The sequence below is a fragment of the Staurois parvus genome, unplaced genomic scaffold (genome assembly GCF_062004578.1).
Source record: "Staurois parvus isolate SC_StPar_1 unplaced genomic scaffold, SC_StPar_1.0 ptg000530l, whole genome shotgun sequence".
Classification (NCBI taxonomy): Eukaryota; Metazoa; Chordata; class Amphibia; order Anura; family Ranidae; genus Staurois; species Staurois parvus.
This window is the reverse complement of record NW_028318326.1, coordinates 9,893,528-9,917,302: the sequence shown is the minus strand read 5'-3', so window position 1 is coordinate 9,917,302 and position 23,775 is coordinate 9,893,528. Positions and strand designations below refer to the sequence as shown.

The following is a 23,775-nucleotide window of genomic DNA, read 5'->3' as shown; positions in this document are numbered from 1 at the left end:
GTGATATCATAATCCATTATTACTTAACTCTGTATGGACCTGGAGCTAGAAGTAGACAAGGCAGGAGCCTGTTCATTGTACTTGTGATGCATTGATCACAGCTGCAATACTCTGGAAGCTTGAATGTAAAAATTTGTGTACATTTTAAAAAGAGAAGTATGTCCAAAGTTTGTTCATACTTCTCAAGTGGGTCATCGGCATGGACCCTTCTTTTGCACTCCTGTGACAGAGAATCAGCCAACAGAAAGCGATAGCCTGTTGTCAGCTGACATCCCAGAGCCACTGCAGTCTCTAGATTTATCCCAACAATATTGTTGGGATCCTCCCAGATGTCTGACAGGCAGTTGGCTCAGCCTCTCTGCATGCCACTGAGCCAGAGCCAGCCATTCCCACCCCTCTCCAAGTCCAGCGCTCCAGTGTACGTGGAGGGTCAGAACACAAACCAGTGACAGACCGTCACCATTCTCTGCATAGAATAGACCAAAGAACTAAATGATCAGCGGTCACATGACTGCTCAGCTCTCAGACAGAGCAGGTGTGAGAAAGCTGCAGCATTGGACAAATGCTGCAGCCATATAGGCGAGTATGTACATTGTGTTTTTTTTTCTAAGCTGTCTGCACTACACTTTTACTTACTTTAATTACATTTTCTTAAAAATGACTGCAAAAGGTAGAATATGGCCTATACAGAGGAAAAAAAATTTACTTTTTTTTTTTTTTTTAAATCTCAAAGTTTTGTTCCTTCCTGCCAGCAGTAAGGTGGTAGGCTGTCAGACTTCTAATCTCTACTGTATTTTCTAATGCAATCACAGAGCAGGTACACAGGAGGAGTGAAAGAAGAGCAGAGACCCAATGTCAATTACTTCACTGCAGCTCATGTGAATATGGAGGATGCATTGCTCCACAGTGTCTGCAGCTACAGCAGTCAGTGAGAATTTGATTTAACATTTACTGCTTGCGAAGAATATGTAAATATCTGAATATCCATTGTCTGGACACAGCTAGACTCTGTCTATGTTGCACATAATGTCATTATTAAGGTTAAGACTAGAGAAACAAAAATGTATATACACACAGTTTATACACATACACAGGTAGGGTATACATTTTAACATATATTACGCATATCATTTTTTTTTTCAGCCCATAGGTTTGCAGCATGCTGCCAAAAACCTTGTTTACAGGTATTTGAACTTCACTGGGTTGAGTTAGTCGGTTTAAGTTATGTAAGCTAAATGGAGGTTGGAAAGCAGGCAGCATGCACAATGTTTCCTCCTTAGCTAACTCAAAGAGCTCTGGGAATACTTTGGGATCGGTTATTCGACACACCTTGAAGTGTCGGATTTCAGTGGCACCTTTAGCTCTTCAAGATGAATATTTGATTCCTGGAAAGGCAAGAATTAAACATGTCCCTTTACAGGCTGGCTTGTAGCTATAGGATTGCCTTTAGTACATTCTCATTGCTATTCCAGTAAAAGAGCTCAGCTAGCACTCACTCTCACATTTGTACTAATGTACTATGGAAATTACTACCCCTTAAAAGTAATAAAATAAGCAACACATACTTAATAGAAAACTTAGCTGCTTGGAATTAAAGTTCTCCAGTTACTGTTTTTCATTTAATGACTTGGGTTAGGGTTATAAAATATACTGTATGCTATGATAATTATCACAAAGAAAATTATAGACGTAAAAACCAGATTGCGATTTCACTTTGAAGTCAGCCTATGTCAGCACTACACAAGACTCCATACACGTTCTGACAAGATGCTCAATTCCCTACTTGAAGCAATCAGAGAATGGATTTACACTCTTTAATGGAACAAAGCAGGAGACTGAGATTTCAGCTTGTCTTGATGCATTGACTACTAGTGTATAAAGCATTCAGTATATTTAACAAATAACTACATAAATGTGGGATAAAGTTATCCTTAAAAGCTCAGCTTCTTGTATCTCTCTGTGTCCCCAGAGCAAGATCTCTGTACAAACATTCTCAGAGCTGCAGAACACCAGCAACCATGTAGGGAACATTGCTCTGACACCTCACCCGTACTTTCCTTATTTTGCTACTGAATCAAAGGAGGTCTCAAGTGGGTTTGAAAAGTAGGCTAAAGTGGGAAAACCCCCTAAAGTTCAAAGATTTGTCTATTTTTTGGGGAAGAGTGGCCAGGTTTCAAAGCTTAGCCCACCATGTGATTTTTCATGCTATCCAGGAACCTAAGGGGTTTGCTCAAGGCTACAAGGAAATGTTGAAATACTCCACTAATAAAAAGGAAAACGTGACTGTGCATTAAACTGGTCCTCAGCAGCCTGGGTTTGCATAATCAATTAGATAAACAGCTTCTTTTAATATGCATAAATTTACGGGTCGAACAGCATATATAAACTCATATTAAATGTTTTTAAAGGTTTTCAGATGAAAGGTGTGTCTCAAAGCAATAAAAGCATTGTAATAAACTAATAAAATAGCAAAGTGAAATCCAACTAGACAGCACTGGTCAAGCACCTAGCAAATAACGAGAGCTTTGTCTCGTTTCCTATAAGTAGAAACATGAGAACAAGTACATACAGCTATCTTTACCTCTTGTATTGCTCTATTCATACAGTATTTGTACAGAATAGCCCTGCATAATGTTAGCAGCTATGGTGACCATGTACTTGGTGTGATACGCAGGATTGTCAAAACGTCCCCTGTACAATAAAGAACAGACAGCAAACCTACAGGGAATATTACAAATAGTATTTCAAGGTTTACCTTGTTTCTGCTTCTCTCTTGTTCTGCAGACAGCTCAGAGCCACTATGTGGAAAGCTGAGGCTTCCACTAGAAGCAGATTCTTTATGGCTCTCTCCAAACCAGGAGAAGGGCATGCATGTAGGAACTGGCGAGTCAGAATCAGACAGAGACTGGTTACCACCTTCATCTAGTAATTCTCGAGATCCACTGTAAAAATTTATTGAAGACAGAATTAGGAAATTCTCCTCTTCTTCACCCCACAACAAATATCACACCCTCACTCTTACACTCTCCCGATTACTACACTTAACCCCTCCTGCTCATTCTAAACCCACATCAGAAGCAGGAGGGCAAGAAGTGATTTGGGAGCGAGATTTAAGGGTGCACTGGTGTTCTGATGTCCTAACTTTGGGAGATATTTTACTCACTCCTAGTTCCATTATTCAACTTTGACAAGCACAACTAGTTCCTTTCTTCTATATACTCTAATTTCTATTCTACTGCTTCAAAGAACAAGCACCCTCCCCTTCTCATATGCCCTCCGGAATGTTTGTGACAAGCTCAACTCTGTCCATGACAGTTTTACCTCCAACTCCCCCAACTTACTTGCTGTTACTGAAACCCGGCTTCATGAACCTGACTCTGCCTCTTCAGATGCTGAATCTCCAGATTCACTTGACTGACTCACCAGGACCCAGTGAACAAAATGGGGTGGAGCTGGAATCCTATCTCTGCAAATTGCTTTCCAAGTTCTTCCTTCAACTCCCTCTCTATCCCTCTCCTCATTTGAATCTATCTGCATTTGTCTTTGTACTTCAGGTCCTCAGAGAATTGCCCCAGTTTGGCCTGTGTCATGCCTTCTTGACAACTTCTTTGCCTGGCTACCCTACTTTCTCTCCTCTGAAATACCCACTATCATTCTTGGTGACTTCAACATCCCTGTTAATGCGAATACCCCAGCGACAGCTCAAAATCTCTACCAACTAACCTCATTTTTTGACTTAACACCATAGATACACATTCCTACTCACTGTGACTGCAACATCCTTGACCTTGTGTTATCAAATCTCTGCACTTCTTGCAACGGAAAATAAGCTCCCGTAAGCAGGTCCCCCTAACCCTCTCATTTTGAACTGTATGATAACTACACTGTCTCCCTTTCTTTTCTAAAGCGCTTTGCAAAGTTTTGGATAAATGGATAATTATAGACCTGATATTCTATGATTTTAGGTCATCAACAGCTAGTAGGCTGCAGGTCATCTTATAGTAAATGAATCGTACAGAAATCTGAAGTCTTAAAGTTGTAAGAGGTGAAATTAAATGTCCTAAAAGGTGCAAATACCTGGAATTTTCTGTAGCACGTACAAAAAAAACACACAAGCAAAAAACAAACCAATCATTTACCGACTGTCCAAGGATCCTCTCTGGCTATCTCTGTCCTGTTTTTTGCCTTTGCCTCCAGACTTTCGCAGTCCCCTAAAAAAAAACAAATGAATTATACATTTTTCCAGTAGAAAGGACATAGGAGGGAAACCAGAAAAATAAAAAAAGAACAACTGAAAATCGATACAACAAATAAAAAAACACTATACAAGTCAGGTGACAACCATCACAGTATGAATTGCGGAGATATTCAGGAAGGCCTCATGTGGCATTGGAAGCAAAACAGCATCATGGAAATATGTATGCCATGCCTAGTCAGGGGAGGTATCACACGATGTGACATAAAAAGGTAAGAACAAATATGGATGGCAGGGGGGCTATGGCAATATTAGGTGGGGACACCATACACCCAACAGAGCTTTTCCCTCCATGTCTGAGGGGACCCCACACAGTCTACATAATGGTTAAGAAAGTACTCGCATAGATGTAAAAAAAAAAAAAAAAAAAAAAAAAAAAAAAAAAAAAAAGGGACATGGATGTTTAAATGTATCCTCGGTGTGATCCTGGGGTCATGTAATGCTGTTCACTCACTTTAATAGAAGGCAGCTATATATATGCTTTTCCCATCTGTTAATGCATACCAATAGATATGTGTGTATTTATGTATACACACATACACACACACACACGTTATTAAAAAAGGATTTGGAGACTTAAGGTTGGTGACTGAAATTTTTGAGAGTGGTTCAAAAATATTCTTCGTAAAACTCAAAGTTTTAGAGAATTCACTTTTTTTTTAAATAAAGTGTGCCTTGTCTGTTTCAAACCATATGTTTCTCTTATTCCTTACAGGTGAAACTCGAAAAATTAGAATATCGTGCAAAAGTTCATTTATTTCAGTAATGCAACTTAAAAGGTGAAACTAATACATGAGATAGACTCATTACATGCAAAGCAAGATAGTTCAAGCCGTGATTTGTCATAATTGTGATGATTATGGCTTACAGCTCATGTAAACCCCAAATCCACAATCTCAGAAAATTAGAATATTGTGAAAAGGTGCAATATTCTAGGCTCAAAGTGTCCCACTCTAATCAGCTAATTAAGCCATAACACCTGCAAAGGGTTCCTGAGCCTTTAAATGGTCTCTCAGTCTGGTTCAGTAGGAATCACAATCATGGGAAAGACTGCTGACCTGACAGTTGTGCAGAAAACCATCATTGACACCCTCCAGAAGGAGGGAAAGCCTCAAAAGGTAATTGATACAGCACTTTGGGAACATCCAACTTCTTTTGCAAAGCACATTAATAGAAAGTTATGTGGAAGGGAAAAGTGTGGAAGAAAAAGGTGCACAAGCAGCAGGGATGACCGCAGCCTGGAGAGGATTGTCAGGAAAAGGCCATTCAAAAGTGTGGGGGACTTTCACAAGGAGTGGACTGAGGCTGGAGTCAGTGCATCAATAGCTACCACACACAGACGGATCCTGGACATGGGCTTCAAATGTCGTATTCCTCTCGTCAAGCCGCTCCTGAACAACAAACGTCAGAAGAGTCTTACCTGGGCTAAAGAAAAACAGACCTGGCCTGTTGCTCAGTGGTCCGAAGTCCTCTTTTCTGATGAGAGCAACTTTTGCATCTCATTTGGAAACCAAGGACCCAGAGTATGGAGGAAGAATGGAGAGGCACACACTGCAAGATGCTTGAAGTCCAGTGTGAAGTTTCCACAGTCTGTGTTGATTTGGGGAGCCATGTCATCTGCTGGTGTTGGTCCACTGTGCTTCATTAAGTCCAGGGTCAACGCAGCCGTCTACCAGGAGATTTTGGAGCACTTCATGCTTCCTTCCGCAGACGAGCTTTATGGGGATGCTGACTTCACTTTCCAGCAGGACTTGGCACCTGCCCACACTGCCAAAAGCACAAAAACCTGGTTCAATGACCGTGTGATTACTGTGCTTGATTGGCCAGCAAACTCGCCTGACCTGAACCCCATAGAGAATCTATGGGGCATTGCCAAGAGAAAGATGAGACACATGAGACCGAACAATGCAGAAGAGCTGAAGGCCGCTATTGAAGCATCCTGGTCTTCCATAACACCTCAGCAGTGCCACAGGCTGATAGCTTTCATGCCAGTAATTGCTGCAAAAGGGGCCCAAACCAAGTACATATGCATGCGTATGCTTTTCAGAGGTCCGATATTGTTCTATGTACAATCCTTGTTTTATTGATTGCATGTAATATTCTAATTTTCTGAGATTGTGGATTTGGGGTTTTCATGAGCTGTAAGCCATAATCATCACAATTATGACAAATCATGGCTTGAACTATCTTGCTTTGCATGTAATGAGTCAATCTCATATATTAGCTTCACCTTTTAAGTTGCATTACTGAAATAAATGAACTTTTGCACGATATTCTAATTTTTCGAGTTTAACCTGTATATTCCACCTTTTTTTATAGACCACCAAGATCATAACTTGCCTAATGTACTTTACTTTATACATTCCTTGGATCAGTGTTACCTAAAGCAAGTCAAAACCCAAATACTAAAATCTCACATTCGTGTTAACATAATTTTGAAAATTGTGCATTAATCCCCCTAAAACTACAGCTTTCAAAAAAGGAATTTCCCTTTTTATTCTACTATGAAGTACTCTTTCAGGCACTTCTCGTTTATGGGATGACAACTGTCTCCCAAATGAGCTCCTGTGCTATCACCATCACACACAGTGCCTTAGCAAACTACATTTTCCAGTTTGGGTTTATATCTACATTAGTCAAGTTTTCCTGTCACAAAAGCAGACAGATTTCAAGGACAATTTGGGCAGACACAAGTTAACCTAGTAAGTTACATTTTGACTTTTGGAGGAACACCATGTACATCTGGCAGAGGGGGAAACAAAAATAAATAAATAAAAAAAGGAGAAGGCGACGGTGGAATCCTTTTCCAGAACACATGTGCGGCAAAACACTGGTGCTAACCGATGAGCTATCCTGATCATTATTGAATAGTAAAGGCACTTCTTATTGCTGTCTGTGCCCCCATCAACCTCTCTTTGTTCTGTTTACAGTTATAAACTAAAATGAATGTGAAAGAACATCCCAAATTGTGGGCTGTCCCCAGAACAGTAAAAGAGGGGAAATCACCCAAGGGGGACACTAGTTCTGCTGACAACTAAGGATTCCCTCACTTTTGAGGGATTTCCTCTTACTTCCGGTTTTGCCTATAAGACACAGATGGCAAAAAAAAAAAAAAAAAAAAAAAAAAAAAAAAAAGGAAGAAGAGCTTATAACCCCCCTTACTTTGTCAAGATGCCTTACTTGTACTAAGCTACTACTACAAACAGTTCACAAACTTAAAAGGAAAATGTATGTGAAGTTCAGTAAAACACTTCTTTAGTATGATAAAACTGGAATCACAAGAATAAGGGGCTCAGGAACACTTACCCAAAATCAGGAAACCTCCTCCTGTGCTTCCCAGTGGCTTCATTTGCATCAGTGGTTTTGTCATCACTTCTCTTCTCCTCTATGTGATCAAACAAAGCTTATATGAACAAAACTGACAGCAAAACACCAGAATAGAAATTATTTCTGCATAAGAACAGATGGGTCATCCAAATACTACTCAAGTCAACACCTTCCCTACTCTGTACAACTGATTACAGGCGTACCTCGGTTTACAAATTTAATGAGTTCTGCGGGACGTTTCGTATTGTGAAAAAATTCATAAACCGAACCGCGGTTTCCCATAGGAATGCATTGAAACCAATTAATCCATTCCGGAGGTCTTATCTGTTCAAAACTCCTTTATAAAGTGCACTTTAAATGCACGGGGCCTGCGCTATAAACACTTCATATTACTTTATAAAGTGCACTTTAAAAGGCATAAACACTGTACACGATTAAAAAAATAAATGCATTGAAAACCAATTAATCCGTTCCAGAGGTCAGAAAAAAAAAAAAAAAAAAGAAAAAAAAAAAAAAAAAAAGGGTCTTCTGCTCAAAACGCTTTATAAAGTGCACTTTAAAAGGCACGATGCCGACCCTATAAACGCTTCGTCTTACGAAAAAAAATTAGTAAACCGAGGTGTCAAAATCATGCCCACAGGGAGAGGTGCGGTTCTCCATTTTGCTCCAAACTTCTACATTTTGGTATCGTCTATTGTAAGAAGATACCAATTGATTTTTGTAGAAAAGAAGCTGTTATGCTTTGTGTGTAGTCAGAGAAGTGAGGACCGTCTGCGTTCTAACATCTAGCAGACCGAGAGAAAGCAGAATCTCTTGCCATGCCCCAACAAAACTAGCAGTAGAGACAAGAAAGCAAATCATCCTGGAGTTCATAAGACTTGAAACTGCTTAACCCAAAGGCTGATTGGCAAGCACTTTAACCCTTTAAACTTCTGTTATCTGTGTAATATATATATATATATATATATATATATATATATATATATATATATATATATATATGTGCTACATCTTTTTTCTGTAAATATTTCTACTGTACCCTTTTGACCTTTTAGTAATAAATCCTACTTTCTGAAAGTGTTGAACTGTTTCTATAGCCCTTTAATGTGACTTACGAATCCCTGCCGCTGAAGAGCGCTACTATGAGTGTTTAACCCTCTGTATAACCTGTCTCTGGAAATAGCGGTATACCGACGAGTAACCAATCATCCTAGTGTATTGCGGAGATTCCTTTTTCTCTGTACAAAAAGGAGGTGGTGACAGTGTGAAGGGTTAATTGCGTATTTAACCTGACCCAGTAACAATCGCGTCCAGGCTGCAGGTACACCGATTGTAGTCCATTAGCTGGAAAATCTTTGTGCAGGGTGCAGCTGGGCGTGGCATTGTTACGCACGTGACATCGTGGCTTTAGATTGGCTAGTCCTTCGGTCACGAGTTTGGTGAGAAGGACTGGGTTCCGACGCCGCGCTCGTCACACGAGGCATTATTTTCAATGGATTTTCATTCGTAAACCGAAAATTAAGTTAACCGAGGCGTTCGTAAACCAAGGTACGCCTGTATTTGCAATCCAGACAAGACTTTCCTACAACCACATGGTCAGAAATAGACAAATTGTCTACAGATTGCTAGTAAAAACTGCTCTGACATTAAGAAGACAGCAGTAGAATGAAAACGTCTTATGTAGAAGATGCTGAAACATGGGAGTTTTGGATTCACCCAACCTGTGTTCTGGTGGAGATCTGTTGCTTATTCAGGTTATGTCTATAACAAGGTGGGAACAGGTTAATGCAGAACGTACATACACAAATAAAGAAATCCAAGAAATGTTGGTCCCAAATGTCAATTTTATGATGCTCTGGCTACATGGACTCCTAGATGGGACCGGCCCTCTTTCTATCAAACAGTCCATGTTCCAGTTGCTTTCATTTCAAGTTGATATTGAAACAAATAAATAGAACTTGGCAGTCACAAAACAAACCTTAAGTGGATATTGCACTAAACTAGCCCCAACCTCTTAACAGCCCCCCTAATGCAAATGTATTCTGAATCCTGAGGTTTCCCAGAAGGCTGCTAAACGTGATGTCACAGGCCTCTCCAGGTAATCATTTAAAGTTGGTGATATACTACAGGATTTCTCTTGTTCTGCCCTGTGGGTTGAAGTAGAGGAATCACCTGATTTCTCCATACACAATAAAACAGCACGGAAGGATAGATTAATCTCTCCATCTCTCCTTCCTTCATTAGGAACCAGACAAAATGCACTACATGTACAGCGAGCTTAAAGTGGAAATCCGGCCTAACACACCCCTGCTACCTATTCTGCCTAACCTAAGTAATAAAAAAAAAAAAAAAAAAAATAAGAGAAGGTGTGTGTATCCCTATCTTTCCTCCCCATTCCTTCTGGTCATGTAATCCCGCAGCCCTGGCTCCCCTGTCATGCAGGTGCACAGGAGAGGAGGGAGCACCAACAACGCCTGGGCTATAAGAGACTATTGGTGACATCACTCTGGGAATTCCCAGATGTTGTTGATGCCTTCCTGACACAAGGACATAGATCACATGATCAGACCAGGGGGGAATGAAAAAAAGGCAAGTACACAGATCTTTTTGTATAGGGTAGGCAAGCTGAGGGGGGGGGGGGGGGGGAGCATTTTTAAGCATATTTTGTGTTAGGCAGAATTCCACTTTAACTTCACCCAGACTTGGTGCTCATTATGCCAGAAATCTTGAGGCTAGGAAGATCTTGCTGCTGAAACCTAAGAAAGGTATGATAATCTACAGGCTGACTCAACCCTTGGAAATCTACTCAGGATTAAAATGGCAGCACTCTACTCAGGATTAAAAATGACAGCACTGTTTCTTTTTAACTAAGCAAATAAAGTATGCTCACTCTTAAATACTGCCTATTTTAGGAAAATGAGACTTTGACATTCTGATTAGTAAGGGAGCCAATAAATGAAAACCTGTTAGCAGAGTTATTAAGTGTTAATGGGCCATTTATTGTATATATTACACTTACTTTGCAGCACATGCATTCAGCTACTTGAAACAAATAGTACATGCACCCACTTTATTTTATGGCAGAAAAAAGGACAAACTTAGGTTTTAAGTCTTCTTTTAATTCGCTACCCTTAATAGTGCTGAACCCGCCAAATACTATAAATATATTTGAATATAGTCTGCTGTAAAATCTGTATTTCATCTCTTGTACCAGGGCACAGCAGAGAAGTACATGAGACATGCCTCTGTGGACTGTCATACGACCTGAAGTTCAGCCAGATATGCTTTGACTGAGCAGTTTCTATGGTGGATAAACAAAGCACTGAAGTATTTTGTTCTGCACATGGAAACAATGAAACTCTGTAGTACAGAGCTGCCTCCTGATACAAGCTGCATACTCTTACACTTCAGTAGATATCCTCTGACCTTAAACCAGAAAAAAAAAAAAATCTGTGATTATCACTAATTTCTCTATTCAGATCTTATTGCAATTTCGTTTTTTCTGTACACAGACTTAAATACCTAAGCTTACCTTTGGCGACTTTGCCTTTGCCTTTAGATTCTCTCACTTTGGTATTCCTAGTGTATCCACCTGAGGAACTCTGAGCTAGCTCTTCCTCAGTGGGAGACTGACTGGAGGTTAGAATGGTTTCAGTGTTAGTCCTGTGGGTTGGGGAGGAGGAAGTGGAAATGGAGGGGATTGACTCCAGGAGAGTACCTAAACTCTCTGCCGCTCGAGACTTGGCAGTCCTTTGATCGTCATCTTGGGCAGCTGCCAACACCAGCCGCTCTTCTGTCTCTTCTCTTACTTTCTCACAAGGGCTCATGGCCTCTGCCAGAATTGCATCTTCAGTATCTTCCTCCTGTAGAATGAATTAAAAGGGAAATAATCCTACCCACAGCAATAACATACAAACATACACACGCATTTTTTTCTTTAGCACACCCAGGCCTTTGCCCACAACAGTGTGCTAGTACCAATTCTTTACTATATATAATATATACACACGCACACATTCTTTTTGGATGTGTGAATTTGACTAGTTGAAAAAATAAATTGCACTGGCAGACTTCTATTGTAACTTTTAATTGTAACTATATTTACGTAAGCAATCTATTCTGGGACAAAATATATTGGTAAAACCTGCATTTAAAAAAAAAAAAAAAAAGGTATCAGGTTAGCACGGTTTGCAGTTCCTAGACTGTAGCTTTGTTTGCTGTCCACTAATAAATCTTCAAAAAGATACACAACAGCTTGCAGGCCCATGTTTGTGAGGGCCCATGATTACCACTATCACCATTTTTGTCTGTCATACAAATCTACATTACACCAGCTACATCCTCAAAGTAGAATTTCAGGATAAACCTAACTAATCTTAAAAAATGTCCCATTCTCTCTCCTAACACCTATTCTGACTAACCTGTGTAATAAAGATCTGTATACGTACTAGAATTAAATATTTAAATTGTGCCATGAAATCAACCTTTCAAATGTATAAGCCTCATACACAAGTATTATGTTACAACATTATTTAAATTAATGAAAATAACCAGCGTGCTGGAAATGGTGTGGCATTAAAGTGTTACTAAACTAAGTTACTAAGTAATACCACTGGATTGATGTAAGGCCGATGTGGTGCCTATATTAAAAAAGGGGCCACAATCTTTACCAAGTAATTATAGACCTGTTAGTTTAACTCTATAGTTGGGAAGATACTGGAGAGTTGAATAAAAGATCACATAGATGAGTTCTTGCTGCAAAAAAAAATTTTAAGCAACAGACAGCATGGATTCATGAAAGACAGAAGTTGTCAAATAAATCTGATTTCTTTTTATAGGAGGAGGTGAGCAAAACCTTGGACAGGGGGGTGGCGGTGGACGTGGTATACTTGGATTTTGCAACAGCGTTTGACACAGTTCCCCACACACGGCTAATTTGTAAGGTAAAGTTTACAGGCTTGGAAAAATCCGTATGTAAATGGATGAAAACTGGCTAAAAGATCGTATTCAGAGTGAGTAGTGGTTAACGATTCATACTCTGAATGGTCTAATGTTGTCAGTGGTGTACCCCAAGGTTCCCTTACTTTTTAATATATTTATAAACCATATAGGGTCTGGGATTATAAACACTGTTTCAATCTTTGCAGAGAACACCAAGCTGTGCAGTGGACAGGATGTCTTCAACTTACAAGCCGACCTCAATGCACTGTGTAATTGGACAACTATGTGGCAAATGAGGTTTAATGTTGATAAATGTAAGGTTCTGCACTTGGGGGCTAAGAATATGCATGCATCATACCTAATAGGGGGAGTACAACTGGGGGAATCAATGGTGGAGAAGGATCTGGGAGTTCTGGTAGATCACAAACTAAATGGCATGCAATGCCAAGCTGCGGTTTCTAAAGCGAGCAAATTCCTCTCTTGTATTAAAAAAGAGGTATAGACTCCAGAGAGAGAGACATATTACCCCTGTACAAATCATTAGTAACACCTCATCTAGAATATGCAGTTCAATTTTGGGCACCAATTCACAAAAAGAACATTGGGGAACTGGTGAAAGTACAGAGAAGGACAACCAAACTAGTAAGAGGCATGGAGGAGCTCAGCTATGAAGAAAGATTAGAGGAACTGAATTTATAATCTCTTGAGAAGAGGAGATTAAGGGGGGATACGATCAACCCATCATCACAGAGGACAAAGGTACTCTTTACGACTGGAGGAAAATAAATGTAATCTCCAAACATGGAAAGATTTCTTCACAGTAAGAGCTGTGAAAACTGGCGTAGGAAAGAATCTTGAAAGTTTAGTCGCTCTTAAATCAAATGGAAATTCTAGTACATACCTCTGTATTTTGGGTTCTCTCAGCAGTCAAAGGCTCTTTCATTTTGTGCCGGGATGGTCGCTGGCGTTTCACTTTAAGTGCAAGCTGAGCTTTGGCTTTGTGCGCGCTGGTGTCCAAGCGTTGGATCTCTCCCACACATGCATCAAAATCTAAAGCAGAGGACACAGACTTTGCGTTAAGTCTAATACACACATTGTTTTATTCAGGTTTAATCACTGTGTATGCCGTGTCTTCACGTGTTGCCTCAAACCAACAGTAAACACATTATGAATCAAGTGCAACCCGTTTACCCTCTACGTCAATCAAAATACAAAGCTCAAAGAGTCACATTGTAGGGAAAAAAAAAAAAAAACCCTTCAGCATCAAACAAAAGTGAATAACAGAGCTGTGACAATGTTGCAAAAATAAATGTACCTTTGTATTTTTGGGCTTCATATTTTGGTCTCCTTTGCACTCCTTAGCCTTTTAGTGGACCGTGAAAAGAAAGGTAGTGGACTGACATCTGTCTCACTCTGCTCTCTCATCATATTCGCATGCTCCCTCCACTACAGCACGACTAATTGGCTTCTTGTGCTGCTTTTTCCTATCCTAGTCAGAGCTCTGCTTTACAGGGACTTCAAAAAGCTTATAAAAAAAAAAAAAAAAAAAAAAAAAGGGAGATACTAACACTGCTAGAAAAAAAAAAAAAAAAAATTGAGGGTGTTCTTGCACCTTTAAAGTCATAGGCATGTTGTGTACCATTACAAGGCACAAAGCCCCCAAAATATCATTTTGATTCCAGGTTTTAATTCAACAGAACGGGAAAAAAATATATATATTTTGCAAGCTTTCAAGAAAAGTAAAATATCAGGACTGCTATGGATGACCTCCTGGAAAATGCTAGTAGCCTGCCTTCTCTAGCTTCAGTATTCTGAGGCACGGACCTACACCAAGCATTCGGAAATCAATTTCAGATCTTCAGAATTGTTCCAAGATAGTGACTCAATGTACGGAATCCAAAAGATTGGTAGAATAGCAGAGAAACATTTTTTTGCAGCAGTGGCAGTTCCTATACACCAATCAGCCATAACTTTATGACCACCCACCTAAAATTGAGTAGGTCACTTTTTTGCTACCAAAACAGCCTCAACACAGAGACATGGATGCCACTAGACCTCTGAAGGTATGCTGAGATATCTGGCATCAAGCTGTCAGCAGCAGATCCTTTAAGCCCTAAAAGTAGCACAGTGAAATGGGACTGTTTTTTCCAACACATCCTTCAGATGCTGAACTGGATTGAGATCTGGAAATTTGGCAGCCAAGTCAACACCCCGAACTTGTTGTGTTCCTCAAACCATTACTGAACCATTTTTGCAGTGTGACAGAGTGCATTATCCTGCAGAAAGAGGATACTTCCCTCATGGAATACCTTTCCATGAAGGGGTGTACTTGGTAAAGAACAATGTTTAGGTAGATGGTACACTTCAGGTAACGTTCATATGATTGGCAAGACCAAAGGTTTCCCAGGAGAACATTGGCCAAAACATCGCACTGCCTCTGCTGGCTTCCCATACTGCCTCCTGGTGCTATCCCTTCCTCGGGTAAGCGACACATATGCACCTTGCCATCCACATGATGCAAAGGAAAATGTTATGCATCAGGCCAAGCCACCTTGTTCCATTGCTCCATCGCATCCAGTTCTGATGCTCACGTGCCCAGTGTAGGCACTTTTGACTGTGGGCACGGGTCAGCATGGGCACCTTAACTAGTCGGCGGCTACACAAGCCCATACACAACAAGCTGCTATGCCCATTTTTTCTGCTATGCCCATTTTTTCTGCTTTCAACACATCAACTTCAGTGAGTAAATGTTTACTTGCTGCCTAATATATCCCACTGCCTAATATAACCCACCGACGGTCAGATACCAGTGTAATGAGATAATCAATGTTATTCACTTAACCGGTCAGTGGTCCTAAAATTATGGCTGACCAGTGTATTTCTCTCATGACTGGAAGTCAGCAATTCTGTATTCCTTAAACATCTAACAAAGCTTCCATTTGGTCAATACAGAGGAACACATAAATGCTCCAAATAAGCTTTGAAAAGACCACATCAAATTATTTTTTTAATTTTGCTAAATTTTTAACAGTCTTCATAATGAAAGGTGGTATGTTCTTTAATACATACCCGTATAATACTCTTGTTAAGAATTAAAGAAAATCAGTTACCGGACACAGAACTTTCTAGAAGCGTAAAGCCCTCTGTCTCCATATCTTCTGAGGTCTCCTCTGCAGCTGCGCCTGCATTTTCCTCACCATTTTGATTACAATCATCATGTTTTTTGTGGGGGACCACCTGCAATGTTTGCTCATATGCACCAAGTCTTCTCTCGAGATCTGAAATCTAGTAAAAACCTTTGTTATATAATCTCACTGAGACAGATTAGACATATGCAGGATGTTCATGGAAGAATGTCAACAGTACCAGGTAAATTGCGAGACTACTCAAATCAACTGGTTCTAAAACCTAGCTAAGTTAACAATTTTACTCCGATGGTTCCTGCAAGTACCTTTGAAAAACTTCACAGTAATTTATGTATTCTTGTGGTACGCATAGATGTCAGGCATAGACTGTATACTGAGCTTTGACTTGTCCAAGTCACCACGAAGTCCCATCCCCAACCACCATTCTATAAAGCTTAAGATAGTAACTCTGCTTGCCGCAGACTCTGGCAATGGACTGCTGAATGGTGCATGTAGTGCTTAGCCCCAGGATGACTGAAGCCTAAAACTTTTCAAAGAGGCTGCAGTGATATACAGACTGCAATAAAACAAAGCATTATTGAAGAATTCATACAGTATGTATTTTCACCGAACACCTCGTGGGACGTTTCCTCACAGTTTTATGCAAACCCCGGTCACCAATGCATTCTAATATATTAGTTACGAGGTGTTCTGTGTGGTACGACATCCGGTGCAGTGCAGCGTCCAGTGCAGTACATTTTTAATAATGTATTGTTTTTTTTGCACTACAAATAAGATATGTGCGGTGTGCATAGGAATATGTTCATATTTTTTTCAAATGATAGTCCGGCCCACCAACAGTGTGATGGTCTGTGAACTGGCCCCCTGTTTAAAAAGTTTGAAGACCCCTGCTCTAATGGCTAAAATCACAAGACAGCTTGTTCAGTTGGGAAAAAAAAAAAAAACACAAACACACACCACTCACTGGCTAGATCACCAGGTAAAAACAAGCAAAAGAAAGCAAAAAACACACACATGAATGCAGCCATCATATCTGAGAACTGGTAAGCTGCAATTAATAAATCTTTGCTTTTGGGTTGGTAAATGGGATTGGGGTGCAAAGAAGGGGGACTGTAAAGGGGACTGGGCTGCAAAGAAGGGGGGCAGTATAGGGGACTGGGGTGCAAAGAAGGGGGGCAGTGAAGGGGACTGCGGTGCAAGTAAAGAGGGTGTGAAAGTGACTAGGATGCAAGCAAGAGGGGGGTGAAAGGGACTAGGATGCAAGTAAAGGGGGGGGGGGGGGTGTGAAAGGGACTAGGATGCGTGTAAGGAGGGGAGTGAAATTGACTAGGATGCAAGTAAGGTGGGGGCTGTAAAGAGGACTGGGGTGCAGTGATGTGAAGGGGTGACAGAGGACACTGTTGTGCAGGGAAGGGGGACTGTGATGTGAAGTAGGGATTAAAGGCACTGATGTAAAGCGGAGGGGTCTGTGTAAGTAAGGAAGGCGGCTGTGATGTGAAGGGGGGAGAGGACAATGAAGTAAAAGAGGGTGCTGTGATGTAAAGAGGGTGCTGTGATGTAAAGAGGGTGCTGTGATGTAAAGAGGGTGCTGTGATGTAAAGAGGGGGCACTGTAATGTAAAGGGGGCTATATTTTAAAGATGGGGGGGGTGCGGTGATGTAAAGAGGGGGTTCTGCGATTTAAAAAGAATAGCTGTGTTGTAAAAGGGGACTGTGACGTTAAGTGGGCTGTAATGTAAAGGGGAGCACTAATAACACTGATGTAAAGGGGAAACTGTAATGCAAAAGGTTGGGGCTGTGACATGAATGATCTGAGTCATAGCACAAACAGGAGACTTGGACCTCTGCTGGATGAAAATTGTAATGACTGGACCTCAGTGGGATTTTAATTCAATACCCCTGAGTTAGAGGGTTTACACACACCATTTACCACTGACAAAAACAACAACAAAAAAAAAACCAACCCCCCCCCCCCAAACCCAGTTTGCTGTAACTGCATTTAAATCTGCTAGTACATCTAATAAATTGAAGCCAAACTCCAGCTAACACTCTCCATTCCCAGATTAACAATGCTGCTGTCCAAAAGGTCTCTGTTGCTTGTTCATCCAGAGTATGAGCACTCTAAAGGCGGCCACAAATGGATCAAAATTGCTGAACCGGACAAATTTTGATCCATGTATGGGCAGCCTGGTTTTACAGAAATCCATCTCTGAACTACTTCTGTACAAACAAACATTTTGTTGGATAAGTGCTACTTGATCAGAGCCACCACCTAGATCAGTGTGGTCTGATAGCAAGAAACTGTCAGAACAGAGTAACTCAGTAGTAGCGAATACCCCATCAACCCTGAATGTGTGGATGGGGGGGGATCCAAACATTGAATTGGCCATCTTAATACAGGAGGTGTGTTACTAGTCAAAAAACCAGATGAAAACAGAGGTGGGGGGGGGGGGGGGGGGGGGGGGAGCCCAGAAAAAAAAAAAAGTAAAAAGCAATAAGGATTGCTAAGCTGCAAGATAATGCTTTTGGGTTTAATACCTCTTTAATAGAAAAAAAAAATCTATATCTAAAATTGGCTGCCTAGCATTTTATTTGTTCTTTTTTGATAACTCCAACACTTGAAAAAAAAAATCCTACTTGGTTTGGTTTTCTGAAGGAGCTGAGGAGCTTTGTTTGCCACAACTAACCCCGTCTGTAGCGTGCCAGCAGTTGTAAATTACATGTGAATACCGTCTGTCCTATCAAAGGATTAGAGGTTTAGACACTTGCCTTCTTCACGGTTTGTTAAAGAGGAACTTCACTCTCTCAATTAACTGACTATTTTTACCCTTTTGCAGTTAGCATTAGTAAATAAAAAAAAAAAAGTTAGGAAAGTATATCATATTTACTTTTTTTTTTATTCCATTTCTTCAGTTACGTCCTGGTTTCAATACCTAGGCAAATTATGTCAGATTCCAGGAGTTTTTAGGAGGAGAGGAGGGTTTTTCTCAGCTAAGCACACCTCCTGCCTGCATGCCTGAGCTATGGGCAGATCGACTCCAGGAAGTAAATGTTACAAGAATCATCTGCCCTTACTCAAAACGGCTGCGGCCAAAAATGCTAGGGGTGTGTTTTTCAAAGTGATTTCTCAGCAAAATAAAAAATGGATATGGATGGATGGGGAGTCTGGTTTGAATAGTAAAAATTAATTAAATAGCTTTTCTAATTTGTAGTGCTCTGATGAAGTGTAGTTCCAGGAAGCTCAGCCTGCCCCAAGCCTTTCTACTGGGACAGACGAACAGACGCGCTCTGAACTTGTTTAGAAGTGTATGCTGTCAGCCATGACACCTTTTCCTAAAAAACATCTAAAAAAGGCATGAAATATTAAGAAAGTCAATTATGCTACGTGAATGGAACAAACATTTAGTGGGGATTTCTCAAAATTTGACTGCAAAAGTTGAACCACTTTAGGGTAAAATCAACAAGAAGATTTTATCTACAGGCTATACCCCACTATGCGATGCAGGTAAGTATATATCTGGGGTGGGGGAGGCTGGTAACTTTAGGTCAGGAAACTAAACAAGACGTATGAAGGCAACTTTATGTGAAAGTACACTTATCTGCCTGAAACTCAGCTTTGAACACCTTTAGGGAGATTTACTAAAACTGGAGCACTCAGAATCTGGTGCAGCTGTGTATGGTAGCCAATCAGCTTCTAACTTCCTAGATCGTAAGCTCGAAAGAGCAGGGCCCTCGAACCCTTCGTGTATTGTTTTGTTACTGTATTGTCTCATGTACTGTCCCCCACTATAATTTACAGCGCTGAGCAAACCTTTTGGCGCTATATAAATACTGTACAATAATAATAATAATAACTGCAGCTTGTTCAATTAAGCTTTGGCAATGAAACCCGGAAGCCGATTGGTTTCTATGCAGAGCAGCAACAGATTATTCACTCTTCAGTTTTAGTAAATCAACCAGGAATTGCAATTAATTTCTGATCTATAAGCTACTGCTTACAATGTATTATAAAAAAATAACAAAAAAACACTTACTCTTGCTTGCAGCAAATTCATTTGTTCGGTATGCCGTCTGTCCTTTTCTTTTAAGAGCTCTTGGTGCTCCTCCTCTCTCTTCTGAAATTCTATTTCTCTAAAAGTCAAATGAAAACAATATCAAAAGCAACAAACTAATAGGCCTATTAATCAGTTTTCACTGAAGATACACACAAATTTCATCCAAATTCACGTTTTTCAAAGTTAACCTTAAGTGGAAAATGTGTACATCTTTGGTGAAAGTGAGCAAGTTCCCTGAATTGTGAAGGACTGAAACACTCCTCAGCCTGAAAGACTGGTATCTGGTTAACACTTTCCAATAAGGAAAGATGGACTTCCCTGTCAAAGCTAAAGAATTCCTTGCTTGGCTGGAGAGCAGCATGGGTAAGCCGAGGTTTGTTCCATCTACAAGATGTTTTGCTGGAGCAGCCTCATACGGAATTGAGAAAATGAAACAGCCTTGAAGGAGGCTACAAAGAAGCCTTGAGCTCTCATGAAGAATCTCACAGAGGGATTTATTTTTGACCTTAGTTCCTGAGCAAGAGTGCTGAGAACCTTTGCTTGGATCCAGGATAAGACCCAAATATTCCAGGTGGGGAAATAACAGGAGAGCAGATTTTTGAGAGCTCGTGACCCAGCTGAATACCTGGAGAATCTGAATTGTCCAGTGGTCGTTGGCATATGACTGCAGAGAAAAGGAGTCCTTCAGGAGAAGGTCGACTAGATAACCTGTGACCTGGATGCCCCAAGCTCCTAGTAGGGCAAGAAGAGGAGCCAAGACCTTTGTCAGTACTCAGAGCAGAGGATAGGCTAAAAGGACATGTGACAAACTAAAAACTGCACTGAATCGCAAAACACTGATACGGTTGGATAAATGGGAACATATAAATAGGCATCTTGAATGTCCACGGATGCCAGGTATTTCACTGTCTAGATAACTAGCCTTGTGAATTCAAAACAAAAAATTTTAACATTTGAAAGAATTCAAGCCCAGAATGGGCCAAATACCCTTGTTGGTACCATGAAGAGGTTTGAATAGAATCCTTTGAATCTGTCTTGTGAAGGTACTGGCACAATCACTCCCTGGGATAAGAGATGGCTCATGGCATTCTGGAAATCTAACTGACCTTTGGCAGTTTTGAGATTATCTGAGCGAAGAAAGCGGTTATAAGGGTAGGATTTTGAACTATACCCTTTTGAAACCATGGAATGAACCCGAAAGGTCTGGGATGATTATGACCCAAAGAGTGGTAAACAGATGTCCCCCCCCAAAGCCTAGCCCTCCAAACCTCATAAATTGATTATGTGCTCTTGAAGAGGTAAAAGCACGAAAGGAGGTGGTTTAGGAATCTTCCACGGATGAATTAGGACCTTCCCCTCATGACCTCTTTATTAATTTGTCAAGTGTCCCATTAAGAAGACATCTGCCTTCAAAAAGGCATATGTGTGAGGCATCTTTTACAGACAGCTTCAGATGTCCAGGCTTGTAGAAATAAGGTTCTGCGAATATGAATGGAGATTAGGGCTATTCTGGAACTTTGTTTCATCATATGTTGTTGGGCATCCACATGATCAAGGCAGAAGGCAATGGCTTTATTTTCTTGGATAAGATGTGGTCCTGGATCATGTTGGCCATTAAATTGCCCTAGTCCAGTAAGTTGTATTTTGGTATATCATAATTGCATTGGGAGCTGGCTGCAGAGCTGGGCCTACAAGAGTAAAGAGCTTCTCAAACTGCCTATTTGCAGAATCTTTGAATGATGGAAGATCTTCAGTTGTTACAGTGCAATCTTTAAGGACTGCAACAGCAGGAACTACTAGTGGTACAGCCCACGTATTGGCAAGAAATCAGCAATTTTTGGAGGAGTGAAAATCCTCCAGAGTGACACAATTAGTATAAATTGCCCATTCTATTTGTTCTTGAATGGGGAGTGTCTTTTTAGATGTGGCAGGTCTATTTGTACCCAAAAGGAGCATCGCGAGACCGAGAAAGATCAAGAACATCAATGCTGAGGAGTGTGCACAAAGCAGAGGTGAGCATGTCCTCCCAGCCTACCGTAACACTGTTCGTTGTTAGAGAAAGTGTGACATGGTGACATGAAATTAGCCTTTGGCAGGTATGCCACTTGCTAAATTTTAACACCAAGTTTGAAAAGGTAGCACTGTAAATTGAATACAATCTAAATCAGCCCTGGGCTTTTACAGCAATGGTCACAGATACAGGGTAATCTCTCTTACATGTCCAAGACGCTGGTCCCTACATAGGGTCCAGGCAAGCATGCCCCCAAAGGAGTCTTCAGGGTCTGGGTTCCATAGGGATGGACCATGGCCCTGAACTTATATAGTACCCTGCAACTGAGTACTTGTGTTGCTCTAAATGCCACTCAGTTGCACTGATCCGGATGCTATGATTAAGGCTTATTGCTGAAACACGCAAGCCAGTTTTACCTGTACACTCTACCCGATGTAATAAAGTCATTCTTCAGAAGGACGAGTTGCCAGTTCTTTACTACCTACTTTCAAGTTGATCTGGATGCACTGCTTCTATTGTGGTATTCAGAAGACAGTGAGAAGGTGATTGAAAAATTTGAAAATAAAAATAAACTAAACTTGTCAAGTTAAGAGCGACTGCAAGGGAGAAGAGGTCCATCACCTTAGGACACCAGCAAAAAACTGGGAACTGGGGTAGGGTTATAGAGGAGGCGCCCAGGGGGACGAGTCCTCGAAAGCTTTGCCAGCGTCCAGTCATCTATTAGGTACGAAGCTAACAACCCAGGGGCTTTGTCCTGTAATGTACGATTAAGATGACACTTTTTATTTTTATATTCATCATTCGCGAACAGTTACATTTCCGTGATAAATTTGCCTTCTATAATATTGGTATCTAACACATGTGGATTTAAAATAACATGATCATACAGAGATGCCCACTTACTTCAGCTGAAATTCTTTCAGTAATTTCTTGGCCTTTGTGTATTTCTTCTCCAGTGTGTCATACTGCTCCTGAGTTTCTTTCAGATGTTCATTAACCGTTTTACACAGTGCCTGAGCCTCCAGCCAGTAGGTTTCCAACTTCTTAATCTTTTCCTTGTTTTCCTCTACGGACTGCAGATATTTTGACCGGTTTGTCTCCCAATCCAATTTCTCTGTCTCAGCAGCTTTTATCTTTAAAACAAAGAAAGACAGGCCAAAGTGAACATCCTGCTCTTTCTAGTAAAAAGATTTTTATTTTTATATACATCATATGAAGGAGAAATCTGTGTCCATCAGACTTTGTAGTGGAAGATGCAAATGCAGGGATTCACCAATATACCCATTCTCTATACTATTCTCTTATATTACCCAGCCTCATATTCCACAGGTAAGAAAGTTAAAACTGAACTGCTGCCTTACCTTCAGTCTTGTACAGTTGCACAGGCTATTCTCCAGTACTAAAATTGCTTACTCTGATTTTATTGCACACAAAGTTTCTCTAAAATCTGACCTTCCTAGAGAACTTCCAGCATTATCTAGCCTTTTTCTTCTTACTGTCCTTGGCCCACCCCTATCATTTACCGATATCAATTACACATGGGGTTACCTAGGGATTTCTCCAAGCAAATGCAGCTGCCTAGGGACTCCCACTCCCAATATCTACCATTGAGGCACTTTGACATTTGCATAACAGCTTGCATCAGGACTGAGGGTTCCAAGAAGAGCACTGATGCAGGGTGCTGTGAGATTTTCAGTAAGCCATGTACACCTCCCACCAGCCATGATCTGTCTCCATTGAATACAGCAGCAGAGAGCGTTAGCAAGACATGTATTGAAAATGGAAAGTTTTTATGTAAAAAAAAAAAAAAAACATCTAAATAAAATGGTAAAATGACTTACCCTCTCTTTCAGCTGATTCACCTCGGCAGTTGTGACAGCATGCTTTAGTTGCAGCTTAAGAAAAGAAAGTATCTGTGTTAACTTACATGTACAACCTTCGTAGTATTACAATAAAAAAAAAGATAATTAAAAGTTTTAAACCTATTTTGATTTCAATGTTCTTCAGAATATCTAGCGGTGAAAAAAATTGTTCCCAGAGA

General features: G+C 40.5%; 1 protein-coding gene across 5 annotated transcripts in view; it reads right to left on the bottom strand.

Annotated features, from left to right (window-relative positions):
* LOC149451626 (neurabin-1-like) overlaps positions 1 to 23,775 on the bottom strand; it is a 141,530-nt gene that overhangs the window by 33,176 nt on the left and 84,579 nt on the right. For 4 of the 5 annotated variants that reach the window (XM_089690498.1, XM_089690499.1, XM_089690500.1 and 1 more), the window contains exons 8-16: positions 23,576 to 23,629; positions 22,638 to 22,867; positions 19,703 to 19,799; positions 15,634 to 15,808; positions 13,425 to 13,573; positions 11,115 to 11,445; positions 7,562 to 7,640; positions 4,140 to 4,211; positions 2,756 to 2,942 (exon numbers count right to left, since the gene is read on the bottom strand). In XM_089690498.1, coding sequence (XP_089546624.1) covers positions 2,756 to 2,942; positions 4,140 to 4,211; positions 7,562 to 7,640; positions 11,115 to 11,445; positions 13,425 to 13,573; positions 15,634 to 15,808; positions 19,703 to 19,799; positions 22,638 to 22,867; positions 23,576 to 23,629 — 1,374 coding nt within the window. The remainder of the gene's footprint in view (positions 1 to 2,755; positions 2,943 to 4,139; positions 4,212 to 7,561; positions 7,641 to 11,114; positions 11,446 to 13,424; positions 13,574 to 15,633; positions 15,809 to 19,702; positions 19,800 to 22,637; positions 22,868 to 23,575; positions 23,630 to 23,775) is intronic. The other variant, XM_089690502.1, reaches the window with a different exon arrangement.